This window comes from Gymnodraco acuticeps, unplaced genomic scaffold (genome assembly GCF_902827175.1).
Source record: "Gymnodraco acuticeps unplaced genomic scaffold, fGymAcu1.1, whole genome shotgun sequence".
Taxonomy (NCBI): domain Eukaryota; kingdom Metazoa; phylum Chordata; class Actinopteri; order Perciformes; family Bathydraconidae; genus Gymnodraco; species Gymnodraco acuticeps.
Window position 1 is genome coordinate 3,144,106 of NW_022990021.1, and position 13,418 is coordinate 3,157,523.

General features: G+C 38.8%; 3 protein-coding genes across 5 annotated transcripts; 2 read left to right on the forward strand and 1 right to left on the reverse strand.

Moving 5' to 3' along the window:
* Positions 1 to 269: 269 nt before the first annotated feature.
* On the reverse strand, positions 270 to 3,465 carry rbis (ribosomal biogenesis factor). 3 transcript variants are annotated; one of them, XM_034214197.1, is made up of 4 exons: positions 3,355 to 3,465; positions 801 to 916; positions 588 to 704; positions 270 to 497 (listed from the first exon to the last, which is right to left on the reverse strand). In XM_034214197.1, the coding sequence occupies exons 2-4, from the start codon at positions 909 to 911 to the stop codon at positions 429 to 431; spliced, it is 297 nt and encodes a 98-aa protein (XP_034070088.1). In that variant the 5' UTR covers positions 912 to 916; positions 3,355 to 3,465; the 3' UTR covers positions 270 to 428. The 3 variants fall into 3 exon arrangements, with proteins under 3 accessions (XP_034070088.1, XP_034070087.1, XP_034070090.1); XM_034214196.1 differs by having other exon boundaries at positions 3,347 to 3,465; XM_034214199.1 differs by having other exon boundaries at positions 3,343 to 3,465.
* Positions 3,466 to 3,521: 56 nt separating this feature from the next.
* rad51b (RAD51 paralog B) lies at positions 3,522 to 4,740 on the forward strand. The gene has a single exon (XM_034214195.1). It carries the CDS (start codon positions 3,565 to 3,567, stop codon positions 4,627 to 4,629), a length of 1,065 nt encoding a protein of 354 aa, XP_034070086.1. The 5' UTR covers positions 3,522 to 3,564; the 3' UTR covers positions 4,630 to 4,740.
* A 1,739-nt stretch (positions 4,741 to 6,479) lies between these two features.
* Positions 6,480 to 12,573, forward strand: LOC117544747 (carbonic anhydrase 1). The gene is made up of 7 exons (XM_034214129.1): positions 6,480 to 6,720; positions 6,947 to 7,144; positions 8,992 to 9,110; positions 9,381 to 9,473; positions 9,578 to 9,640; positions 9,732 to 9,887; positions 10,981 to 12,573. Exons 1-7 carry the CDS (start codon positions 6,687 to 6,689, stop codon positions 11,098 to 11,100), a joined length of 783 nt encoding a protein of 260 aa, XP_034070020.1. The 5' UTR covers positions 6,480 to 6,686; the 3' UTR covers positions 11,101 to 12,573.
* Positions 12,574 to 13,418: the final 845 nt, after the last annotated feature.

The following is a 13,418-nucleotide window of genomic DNA, read 5'->3' on the forward strand; positions in this document are numbered from 1 at the left end:
TTGTAACGATGTATTACTAAACTCTGGTATACTTCTACTTTTACTCAAGTGCAGGATCTGAGTACCCACCTCTGGTTATAATTAAAGTGGGAATATTCTACTGTAGTATGTTGTTTTCTTAAGAAATAAATGAATCAAAGTATAAATCAGAAGATTCATGGAGAGTAATCCTTGAAGAGAAAACATTCTACACAAGAGAATATTAACCAATACAAATAAAATCTTCTTCCAGTTCCAGAAACAATATTACTATTGACAGAAGACAAGTCTTTCAGTTTCTTTGCATTTAATATATAGAATGTTTAAAATACACACATGCAATAAACCGTAGCTGTTTTTAATTTTTAACACATTTACAGTCCTGATTGTGACATTTCATACAACATGTGTTTGCCTGAGGCTTATGACAGTCCATCTTTCATGTTCCATTATAGCTGAGAGAAGAGTTGAGCGGCACTATCGATGTTTACAGACTCCTTCGGTGGCTCTTTGACAACCTAAAGGACCAATAACAAGTTGCATTATTGATATCATTAGGACTAAAATGCTGGAGGATCAAAATACGTTTTTAAAATATCCACCCCTACCTGTGTTAGTTTCTTTTTTTCGGGAGCAACAGACTTTGAAATGCTCGTGACATCCCTCTGGACTTCTGTGAAGATCTTATTGAGGCTCTCTACCTTCTCCTTTTTCAATACAGTGATCTGTGAAGCCACAAATCAAAGTATGCAGGTGACACCATGTACAAAAGAGAGTACTAAATATATGCAAGAGAGAAAAGAAAAGAAAATATATCTTACGTGTTTTAGCGTTGTGGTGACAGGCTTTGTTTTGTTCTTGTGCTTCGTGTGCTTGTTTGCCACTTGAAAGACGTTCTTATGTTTTTTCCCCTTTGGTTTATTCTTCCCCATGTTGCCTGAGGAGAGAAAACCAGTCAGCATGGATAGGCTCTCGGCAGACATTTCATTGTTAACCAGGGCATGTGTTTTATCCTGTTTTCTTTTATTATTATTTTCTGGTCTGTGTGCTCTCAAGTGGTAGTTTCTACATTTCAAAACAAGCGATAGGCCTTTTCTGTTTTCCAGTTGGTACATCCTCAATTTGTCCTCTAACGTTAATAGGAGAGAAGGGTTGGGGCGACTGGCATTTAACCAAATTAGATAACTTTTTCAATAAAAGAGACATCCTTTGTAAGCAATGTCAATGAATATGAGGTGTGGCACAGCTTAGGGCTGCTCAATTAATCGTATTTTAATCGCGATTACGATTATGGCTTGCAACAATTACCAAAAGAACGTAATTGAAATAAAACGATTTTTTTTTTTTAATACATTTTTTTTTCTTCCAGTTGAATTATACTTAAAGTTCAGGGTAATCAACTGTTAAAAACATACTGTTCAAATATTTTTTCTCCAATAAATGGATGTTTTCAAAGTCTTTAAACGCATTTAATAATCACAATTACAATTATTGACCCAAATAATCGAGATTATGATTTTTGCCATAATCGAGCAGCCCTAGCACAGCTTCATCATCGGTCCACAGTTTTGTTGAACTGCTGTATTTGATTAACTTTATCAAATTAGCCTAAGGGCTCACAATGTTGCCTAATGTGTATAGTGAAAAGCAGTACAAATGTTTACATGAAAAATACTATAAAAAATAAAGCAGGGCATATACTGAAAAAACGGAAACGTTGACTTCAACTTAATGCATTATGTCAACAAATTTCACATGCAATAACATAAAGTTGAACCTATTTTTTTTTGTTGCTTTTAACTAACAGTTATGTGAAACTGTTGAAATAATACATTTAATTAAAGTCCACGTTTCAGTTTTTTCATTGTACAAGGTTGAGTGAGAGGGATACAAAAACACTCATCATGTCTACCTAGCTTTCTACTGCAGTCTTTCTATTATACCAAAATACAACAGCACATGAGTGTTGAATGTGGTGGATGTTCTGCTTTGTATAATGAGTTGACGTAAGTAGCTGCACTCGTTAACATCTTGTCACAATTAGCTTTAGAATTAAATAAAAACAAAAGTAATATCAAGGTGAAATTACATGAAAGCAACGCGGTTAGAACAGAGCCTTGAGGCGCTAAAGGAACGGTGAGACAAGTTGGAGGATAGAGGAGCGAAGAGGCACTGAAATCAACACATTTCAAAGGATTGGTGAGTCATTACACTTGAAAAGGATCAAGAGGTTGAAGTAATGTTTAATAACCCTTATTCAATTATTCTGATTAAAGCAGACTTCCTTGCAATTTCATGCACATATCTACTTTCTCCAAGAGGTTGCACCATAAACAAAACAAACCCTCTTCCCAGTTGTCTGACTGGCAGTGTATTATGACAATACTAATAGGAGTTGTTAATTTGATAATAAACTTAATAAAGTAATTATAACATCTAAAAATGTGCTCTTCCAAAATCTTATACTTAAGTACAATTTAGTGTTACTTGTACTTTACTAAAGCATTTGATGTTACTCTATTCTTCTTAATTTTGGAAGGCTATATTGTACTTTTTACTCTCATATATTCGACAACAAGTGTTAATATTATTGTGGTAACTTTAAAGATTCAGAATAGTAAAACAAATTAACTAATAAATGATGTGTTGTTATGGATTAAGCATCCTGCAGTATATAAACTAGTTAAAGCTACACCAGCTGCAACAATAGTGAAGCTTACACATGAATGCATCACTAAATATAATCCGGGTTACATAATTGTATTACTCTGAAAAGATCAATTCTGTACAGGAAGTTATTTACTTTTGGAATTCAGTATGCTAATACTTTTGCACCTGAAATGCAGGATGTCTCACTTGTAATTTGTTTACACAGGGGACACTAATGTAGGGTAGTTTACCAGAGGTGGAAGGAGTACTCAGATATTGTACTTACATATAAGTAGAATCACTACTAGCTTATAACATCAGAGTACTTCTTTAACAACTGTTCACTGGTCAATTCTACTAGACAACCCGACAGTAATTCAACAAATACTGAACTGTGTATCCCTGCCTCCTATTTACTACGGTCATTTTGGTCTATAGTTGTGCACTGAAATATCACACACGTAGCATACGTGTTGGAGAAACATTTAAATCCATTTAAAACTGTATCTGTCCTTATGTATAAACATGACGTCAACTAGAATACGGTTCCAATGGTGTTAACAATACCAGCTTGCTGTCTTGTTAAATATATCAGGAATGCTATGTCAATTGTTATCGAAGTTGTGTAATTTTACTAAACGGCATCTTTTTTAACAAAAGGATTCGAAAACTGTGCGTACACAGCTAAACGATATAACATTAACAATGAAATACTTGCAAAGAGACCGTGTTTCAGTCGATGTTGGTTAATGTTGATGTCCTCATGTGCCGTGCTCGCGACTAAAACAAACGTGCCTTCTCTGCTACGTCATCAGCGTGCGACGAGTGTTGACAATCACTTTAGTCGAAGGAGATTACAGGCACTGTTTTAATGTTTTTTTTAATGTGTTACCGTCTTTAAAAAGTCTACAAGTGAAAATGTGAAAAGAAGACAACATGGCGACTAGAATGTTGAAGCGAACCGGCCTTTCAAACGATGTATGTGAGCAACTTAAACGGCATCACATAGAAAGTTGTAAGGACCTGTTGTCTCTGACTCCTTTAGAAGTGATGCACGTTGCATGCCTGAGCTACCAAAGAGCTATTGAGCTGCTGCAGTCAGTGAGCAAAGCTGTTGCACCGCCAGTAACCACGGCTCTGGAGCTGTGCAAAAAACAGGCCTGTTTCTCCACTTCCTTGCCTGCTTTGGATAAACTTCTGAGAGGGGGCCTTCCCTGTGGGACAATCACTGAGGTGACAGGGCCCTCAGGCTGTGGGAAAACTCAGATATGTTTAATGCTGAGTGTTCTGGCCACCATGCCAAAGAGTGAGGGTGGCCTGGACAGCGGTGTGATCTACATCGACACTGAATCCGCTTTCTCTGCTGTGAGGCTGGTGGAGATCGCACAGAGCCGGTTCCCAGACTACTTCAACTGCAGGGAGAGAGTCCTAAACATGGCTGGGCGAGTGCTTCTCTGCAGGGATCTCACCTGTCAAGATGTCCTCAACAGACTAGATACACTAGAAGAGGACATCATCTCATCAGGAGCAGGTCTCATCATCCTGGACTCTGTGGCCTCAGTGGTGAGAAAGGAGTTTGACACGACGTTGCCAGGTAACCTGATGCATCGCAGCGACCTGCTGGGTCACAAGGCCTCCACTCTGAAATACCTGGCACACCAGTTCAACTTACCGGTGGTTCTCACCAACCAGATCACAACTCATTTAGGGGGTCATGGATCTGAGGATGCTGGGTTTGTGACAGCGGCTCTGGGTAACACCTGGAGCCACAGCGTCAACACACGTCTTATTCTCCAGTATGTGGACTCACACCAGAGACAGATTCTGATAGCCAAGTCACCTGTGGCTCCATTTGCGGTGCTGAACTACACCATTGAGAAGCAGGGAATCTGTATGGATGGAGACGACAATCAGGAGACCTTGTATGAGGGCACAGATCCTGGACTACAGCCAATCAGGGTGCAGACTGGATTCACTTATAACCTTACCCAGCCTATGTGACCAAACACTGTGACCCATGTCATGTGTATGTGTCTGCAAATGGTTTGTTATTGTTTTATGGAGAGGCAAATAGAAAAACATTTGTATTTGAATAAACCCAAAACAAGATTTCACAGAGTGCAGAAAGTTATTTACATGAAACATCATTCTGTAGGCAGGAAACTGCCTACCTATCTTCATATTATTTTCACGAACAATAGAACATGCACTATATTTGTATACCAACATAACCAATGAAAAATCACACAAATGTTTTTTTTAAATATGTATTTATTTGTATTTCTTGATGTTTCTCCCACAGCAAGTAATCACCAATGTCCAATATCCACGCTATAGGTTTGCAAGGCTTCCATCCTTCTCATAGAAATATTTCTAAAAAGAAACAACATGCATAGTTATTTTAGCCATTTACAAAATATCGGTCTGTTTTCTATTTTATTAAAAATACAAGCTTAACATTTTATTTATTTTTTATTGATAGTTGCCAAACCTTAAATTATTACCGGAATAATTCACTGGATAAAACAGAATACAATTAACTTGATTTAAGAGTTTAAAAGTCATCTCTAGAGAAATTACAACAACGTGACATTTTTAACACTATTAAATACTATTTTGTTTTGCAATATTGGCTTAATTGAATAAAGATTTAATTATGATTTAAATGAAAAAGAAAATAACTCAACAAAACAACATTGCATTCTCCTTTACCAACAGCAGGTGGCACCGTAATACCATGAGCTTTTCACAACAGCCTGTATGATTTTCTGAAAAACTGAGCAATCATCAGTGAGCTGCACTGGCCACTAGGATGCTGGAGCTGGAGATTCTGGGGAGAGACCTGGAGTTTGAGGCCTAATTGTCTAAAAGGGTAACAATAGATTATTTCTTGAATGTTTATTTTCTCAAACTTTTCATGCAAATTGTGTCGTGATATCAGCATAGGCTATATGTAACTAATTTGTGTTTATAATGTGTCAGTCAATTCTTTATCACTAAACACTGAGTTGGCCTTGTGTATAACTGATGCAACACCGTCACTGATAAACACATCATCGACAGGAGGCGCATAGTTCTCTTATCTTGTCTTGGTAGAAGCGGACAGATATCTCTCGTGTTCTAACTGAAGGTTCTTTTTCAAATTAGTTTTGTGTTTTTCATTAGGCAAGGCAAAGCAAGTTTATTTATATAGCACTTTTCAACACAAGGCAATTCAAAGTGCTTTACAAAAAATGAAAGAGATTAAGAAAATGGCATTTAAAATCAGTCATTAAAAAGAAAAGCTAATAAAATAAACATTAAAAATCATTAAACGTTTGTATGAATTGCCAATAGAGAATAATAATTCAAGTAATTGTTTTTATTAGTTTGGAGATCCAACCGAATTACTACATACCCTTACGCAAAACCTTTTTTTCGGATAAAAATGTGTTGAAGCCAATGTTACATTTTATAATTTAAATATAATAAAAGTGCTATTAATAGTTTTATATTGATTTCTTATTCCCTTGGCACTCCAACAAGTAACGATGGTGTGTTTTTAACTTTGTAGTAACTGTGTATATCACTATTTGAAGCCCTTGGTCTTTCACTTTTCAGTGTTTGCAATGCAGGTTTTCCAGCATGCACTTTCTGTTTCAAGGTGGCACATACTGTAGGTTGCATGCTGCTGCGTAATTCCGTTACTTCCTGACATGACATGTAAATTAAATTAGATGAGAGGTTAAAATGCGGTCAACGTTGCTCGAGGAATACTATCCAACCCATTAGACTGTCGCTTGTAAATGAAGACTTTACCACCACTCTGAGACAGAGAGAAAGAGAGAGAGAGAGAGAGAAAGAGAGAGAGACATTGATCCACAGTGTTGCGGCGTTGCGGCGCATCTAAACTCCTCCCGGTCATTGCGCGGACATCATGTGGCTAACACCAGCCCGACACTCACCGCTCGCAGGGGACCCTATATAAGCCGTGCAGCTGTCAGGTGGTGGACACTGACTGCTCTGTGCTCAGGGACGACTTGCTTTAGGGAATAACACAGCTCATCCAAACTCTAACAATGGCTCATGCATGGGGATACGCTGCGAACAACGGTGAGGCACTAATTGCAATCTATAATGATGGGGTGACATTATTGAGAGAAATTATAAAACCCGCAAGTCTGTGAATTAATTGGAGAATGTGATCACTGCAGATATTTTTAATTCTGCACAGTGTTTACGTTCTTTTCATCATTGCGCATCCCCAGACGCGCAATTTCTTTAATTAAAATCCCATTGAAAGATCTCTATAATCACACTTTTGTTATTTTATTTTCAGGACCCGACAAATGGGTTTCAAACTTCCCTATTGCCGATGGACCCCGTCAGTCTCCCATTGACATCCTACCTGGTGGAGCATCATACGACTCCGGGTTGAAGCCCCTCAGCCTGAAGTACGACCCCTCCAACTGCCTTGAAATCCTCAACAACGGACATTCCTTCCAAGTGACCTTCGCAGATGACAGCGATAGCTCAAGTTAGTGTGACATTAATATTTGATGAATACAGACACTCGTTGGAGACGTGATATCACCGCTCAAGAATCTCATTTAAAAATGGCATTAAAATATATCCTCTTAGCCTGCCCTGAAGAAAGACAAAATGTCCCTATATTTCGACTAACATATTGCAATGTTTGAAAATGAAATAGAGGAGCTATACTAATATTGGTTTGCAAACAAAGGCAATCAATCAAAATGTCCTCATGATGATACGCCATACGGGATGCAGCAACCTGCAAATGCGGCATTCAGGCGTTATGCATCCTGTCCGTTAACAGAAGCTCTCAGTGTGCACAATTTAACTGCATGTTAATAGAATGTTAACATGTATTTTTGATGCATGAGTAATGCGCCCCAGTTTCCATTAGCGCCTACAGGTTGTTTTTTTAATATAGGGATGAAACAAACGGACATAGATTTGTATTTAGTTGTATTAGATTGTATTTCTTTTTTGTTTTTTTAACCATTTTAATTGGATTGAATTCATTGAAGGGTGTTCCATTCAGCCGAGCACAAAGAATGCATACTAATTGCATTGGTAATGTAACACCGCAGTAAACCACGCCAAATTATTTCAGCTGCTAGTGAGGTCAAAAGCGCAAAAATCGAAGTTACTCTCCAAACAAACGCCGTTTTGGTTCAATTTGAGTTCACCAACCGTGCATGGGATTGAGTAACCACATGAATGATGCTTGATTTTTTCCCCCCCAAACTATAATTTAAAATGGAGATTGCTTATTCCTCTATTTTTATTTCATTGCATTTCCATTTATATAACATTTTATTGCAGAAAGAGACAGATAAAAGGATTTAGGATTTGGATTGGTTGTTCTGTGGGTGACCTGATAGAGAACAAAGAAGAGCATGTTTGCATAACCAACACAACGGATTATTTCGTGTGGACACTTATCAAAAACAAAAAAGCATACAGTACTGCTAAAATCATGAGCTTCTTTATTCTTTCTTACATTTTACTGCACTTATTTTCCATCATGCCCTTCTAAATAAAGCAAATCATCATACATCATGTCATAGATAGATCATGTGTGTGCACAGTGGCAAACATGAATATCAGTCTTTATTTTTATTTTTGTGAAAATCCCTTTCAGTCACTTCTTGAGATCAGTAATGTGTTTTCTTATCATTTGAGGCTGACTACTGAGACACAAATATTCTGTTTAGAGAGGCCAGTTGTCTGTTAGTGACTCAGTATTTGGTAACAATGCACCAGAAATAGCACACGTTTTTTCTGTATCTGCTACAGTGTCACTACATTGTAAAACTATGGATTATGTATAACAGTGGAAGGATGTTTGATGTTAACAATACCTAGACATCATTTAGGACATAATGTAACCCTTCAATTTGATCTTATGCAACAGGAAGTCAGTCTGCCTCCAAGAAATAGGAAGTGTGTGTGTGTGTGTGTGTGTGTGTGTGTGTGTGTGTGTGTGTGTGTGTGTGTGTGTGTGTGTGTGTGTGTGTGTGTGTGTGTGTGTGTGTGTGTGTGTGTGTGTGTGTGTGTGTGTGTGTGTGTGTGTGTGTGTGTGTGTGTGTGTGTGTGTGTGTGTGTGTGTGTGTGTGTGTGTGTGTGTGTGTGTGTGTGTGTGTGTGTGTGTGTGTGTGTGTGTGTGTGTGTGTGTGTGTGTGTGTGTACCCAAAAGTAATTGATCTTGTCAACCTGCTGTTGTTGTTTTTTTCCTTCAACGTTTAAAACTTGTATCACTGTATTGTTTTATAAGACCGTCTCATTTTGGCTCATTACAGCCCTATCCACGTTAAGTATGGGATTAACTGAGGGAGATGTTTGTTTATTCTGCAGCTCTGAAAGAAGGACCCATCTCAGGGGTGTACAGGCTCAAGCAGTTTCATTTCCACTGGGGAGCGTCTGATGACAAAGGCTCTGAACATACCGTGGCTGGGACCAAGTATCCTGCTGAGGTACGTTTGCTCTGAGCCATTATGGGGACCATTATACTCAGAAAGCTGTAGTATCTGACAAATTGGGGTTGGCATTCAATATTAAAGAAACCATTTTCTGTCCCTTTATGTTTGCCAGTAAACAACTTAGTTAGCATTTTCTTTTTGCTTGTGATCTGTCGTTTTTGCCTTAACTCAACCATCAAAGCTATTTAACCCCAGGGATGTTTGTATTTGACTTCAATCTGTGAGGAAATTACATTATTTTTGATCTATTTCTTTTATTTTTAGCTCCATTTGGTGCACTGGAACACCAAATACCCAAGCTTCGGTGAGGCTGCAAGCAAGCCTGATGGGCTCGCTGTTGTTGGAGTATTCCTGAAGGTCAGTAATAACGCTTAAAGCATGTCAGTATTACTATAGTCAACAACTTTTCCTGTACTACTACTGGTTATAATGATCATAACATGATATTGTTGTTTTTTCAGATCGGTGATGCAAATGCCAGTCTCCAGAAGGTTCTCGACGCCTTCAATGACATCAGGGCCAAAGTATGTTTCCATAAAGAACATAATGCATTAGCATTTCATGATTTAAAATGAGGTTTTCCACTAACCTGGTTTTTTCCTTTATTGATTTCAGGGCAAGCAGACCTCTTTCGCTGACTTCGACCCTTCTACCTTGCTGCCTGGTTGCCTTGACTACTGGACATATGACGGCTCCCTGACCACACCCCCCCTGCTGGAGAGCGTTACCTGGATTGTCTGCAAAGAGCCAATCAGTGTCAGCTGTGAGCAGGTATGGCTAGCTCACAGAGGCCATTCAGCGGTAGCACAAGCATTGGCTGTGTGCCCACGGCCTAGAATAGCAAATCCTCTCTTCCATTTAGATTGAAATCAAGGACCTAATTGTTCAGATTAGCTTCGTGGCTTAAACGAAAAGAAGAACCTCTGTTAAGGGAGGAAAGGCAATACAGGCAGCTATTTCAACTTTCAAATGTATAACAAGTTGCAAACGAGAGTTCACACATATGCTGCACAGCTTTTCTTTTTTTGTAGGTAATCAACAGGAAATATTGTCCCACACATGCATTTTGCACTTTAGATAAAGATACTTAGTCTTAGTCAGTGGGTGATTCTATATATAACTACACATCATACCTGCATTTGCTAAGTGTTTACTCCTAAAATTACCCATAATCCTACCACTGAAATAGAGATTTTCCTTCCAACCAAGCATTCATCCAAACTAACAGCCCCTCCAGGAAGGTGTGTCCTTGTGATTGGAGTCTTTAGGCCATGTTAGAATAAACACTGCTTGCTCAAATGTTTATTTCATGGAGGCGAGTAGGTGTCTGAGACATGTGAGACGTGTTGACATAACCTTTAGACTTGGTGCTATTTAAGTCGTCAAGCGGATAATGACAACACAAGTTGTTGATATACAGTAACACATATACAATTCGTAAATGGTTTCAGGTAATACACAATTAGCTTAACTATTTTGTCTCAGTAGAGAATAGTTATCCAATGTGTACATTATACTCATGTGGCTGAAGAGTTAATGATAAATCATTTGACACTGTGCTGTAACGGTTGACTCTTGTTTCCAGTCTGACTTAAATAGTTTGACAAAAAATGTGTCTAACTCTTTATGGAAAGCTAACAGTCTGCTAGCTGTAGCTTTACACTACTGTACAGACATAAATATCAATATTCTCATATACTGTACCTTACAGTAAGAAAGCGACTATTTCCCATAATGCTTCAACAGTACAGCTGCTAGTACACGACTCTGAATAGAAGTCGGTGACTCGGCAGTGAGACTAGTTTGCCTAGTGACACAGGAGGTCATCAGCAATGACTAACGCAAGTCTTCTCCTTTTTCACAGATGGCCAAATTCCGCAGCCTGCTCTTCTCTGCTGAGGGTGAGCCCGAGTGCTGCATGGTGGACAACTACCGCCCTCCCCAGCCGCTCAAGGGTCGCCCTGTCCGTGCTTCCTTCCAGTAATACCCCTTCCCCCCCCTTTTTACCCTTTCTGCCCTGTTGCTCTCTCCCTTCCCCCTCCCGTTAGTCAGACTTACCTCTTTTGCAGTGCGCCACAAAGCACATATGTCTCTCTCTGTCCAATTTTTTTTAAAGAAATGAAATTCCTGTGGCCCATTGCTTTTTCACATTGGGCGCTCTAGCTGTGAGATGAAGCACTTGCCATATTTGGATCTCTGTTTTTTAATGTATGTAATGAGCCAGCACAGATTCCCTGTCATAATTCATTTTAAAAGAAAAGCACTTCACGATGGCTACGGCACCTTTACCAGGATTCAGCATCTGGTGCCAATGTTTTCAGAGACATAACACGAGTGTGTGTGGGTCTTCCTTGTGTCAACAAACAAAGCAAGGATAAATATGAATTTTAGTTTAATCATCTAAATAGTGCTTTCGAACCAGCATGGAGTAGACAGCACATGATAGGGGGAGGGATAAATCTACATCACCATCTGTGAGGAGGGTAAGGTGCAGATCAAAGACGCAGACACATACACTCCTGCTGCCAGTCTGTCAGTAATCTCTGACCGACTGCCAGCCTCTGCATCCCTGCAGCTTAATGAAAAGCTGCAGCCGCCTCCATCACAACCGATTGAATCAGAAAATCCCCCCTGGCTCACACACACACACAAACACACAACGTGGCACGCACGGTCTCATCCAGACATGATGCCTATAGGCACTGACCTGCTTATTGATTTGAACATAGTGTAAAGCAACAAAGGACATGAGGACAGTCTGTTGCTAAGTGCTAGTTACAGAACATCATAGCAATTGTTCAGTTTGTACAGCCTAATCTACAAATCTGTCTTGTGTTTGCCATCTTGTGTTGTGTGTTATTATTATTGTGGATTATGTATTTTTCATTAAGCCTGACAGCTTATGCAAAATAAGTCTTAACTTAGTCCTGAATTGTGTTTTTGTAACCAAAAGCCCATCTGTGTTGTTGATGCCCAGATAGTATAGCAATACAGAGGATTGTTTCTGTTTTACAAAATTAAATGTAATGTGTGAATTCTTTTGATGTGTCGAGTGCTAATGCTTAAAACGCACAGTTGCCCTTGTGGGCGAAGCCATAGTGGCCAATGCACAAAGCCAAGGAATAAATTACCCTGCCACGGAAGACAAGGAAGAAAAGAACCTGCCAACAGATCAGATTATAGTGTCAGCCTGGTGTCAGGCCCTGTATAGGAGAATAATTAACAAAAGACCATGACAGGTCCTGAAGACGTCTGGTCCTATACCCCGGTATGCATTTCTGAAACTATAAAGAAGTTTGATGAAAATGATGTGAAATAAAGATTGCAATTAACATAAAACATAAATGCGCCTTATGCCAAATCAATGTTAGGGCCATCCCATGAGTATGTGCTGTTGTCATTCTATTTTGGAAGAGGATGTTTTACTAGTTCAATAAAGTATTTTTATGACTAAGAATCAAGTGTTTTCTTTCTTGAAATCAGATATGATTATCAGACGTACAAGTCTTCTTTGGGATGCCAAACTGTCAGCTGTTTGTGAAACTTCCTCTTAGTGACTCCATTTTTAACTGTCAACGCCTTAAACCTAACAGTATTAGAATTACACAACCCCATAATTCATGCTGTCCAAATGTACAGTAGTGTGTAAGATTCCTTTATGTATCCAATATTTACATATTTTCAACTAAGCTGCACCAGTTTTCAGATGAATAATTTCAAAATGGAAAACTCCAACTTCCTTCTCAGAAGAAGAAGTCTTGAGCCAGGTATTTGCTGTTTACATTAGAACCATAGGGATTATAGTCTAGTTGCCATCAACCCACACATTTGTACAATTAGCCTATTGCGTTCATTGAAATGAATGGCATTATAGCCAATGTAAACATAGTTTTAAAATTACTTGACCGATTCAAAACATGCTGAATCCATCCAACAGGATAAAAAAAATGGCAGTTTTAAGCAAAAAGTGGGCATATTTGTACTCTCGGTGGGCTGATTCTTACTACCATGAGCAGTGTAGAGACCATCAGATATAGAGAGCACAAGATGAATAGTATTATCTTTACTGTGGAAACTTTTTCTTCAAATAAATAGGCAATCTGTCCAATCCAAATAAAATAGAATCGGAGGGATGAAACCCTCTTTAATGGTCACACGGTGAAATGTGGCCTCTGCATTTAACCCATCCTAGTACTAGGAGTCTAGTACTAGGAGTCCCCTAAATCTTCCAAATCGCCCCAAAATGAATCAAAATCAGCCCACAAGTCTTATTGACATTTTACGGTTACAAATGCAATTTAA

Bases quoted from the DNA above. Each gene is read 5' to 3' on its own strand.
- rbis (XM_034214197.1), bottom strand. From the start codon at position 911: ATGGGGAAGAATAAACCAAAGGGGAAAAAACATAAGAACGTCTTTCAA. The intron at 705-800 runs GTAAGATATATT...GTGGCTTCACAG, and splicing joins TCACCACAACGCTAAAACAC to ATCACTGTATTGAAAAAGGA. The intron at 498-587 runs GTAGGGGTGGAT...TTGGTCCTTTAG, and splicing joins AAAAAAAGAAACTAACACAG to GTTGTCAAAGAGCCACCGAA.
- LOC117544747 (XM_034214129.1), top strand. From the start codon at position 6,687: ATGGCTCATGCATGGGGATACGCTGCGAACAACG. The intron at 6,721-6,946 runs GTGAGGCACTAA...TTTTATTTTCAG, and splicing joins GGGATACGCTGCGAACAACG to GACCCGACAAATGGGTTTCA. The intron at 7,145-8,991 runs GTTAGTGTGACA...TTTATTCTGCAG, and splicing joins AGATGACAGCGATAGCTCAA to CTCTGAAAGAAGGACCCATC.
- rad51b (XM_034214195.1), top strand. From the start codon at position 3,565: ATGGCGACTAGAATGTTGAAGCGAACCGGCCTTTCAAACGATGTATGT.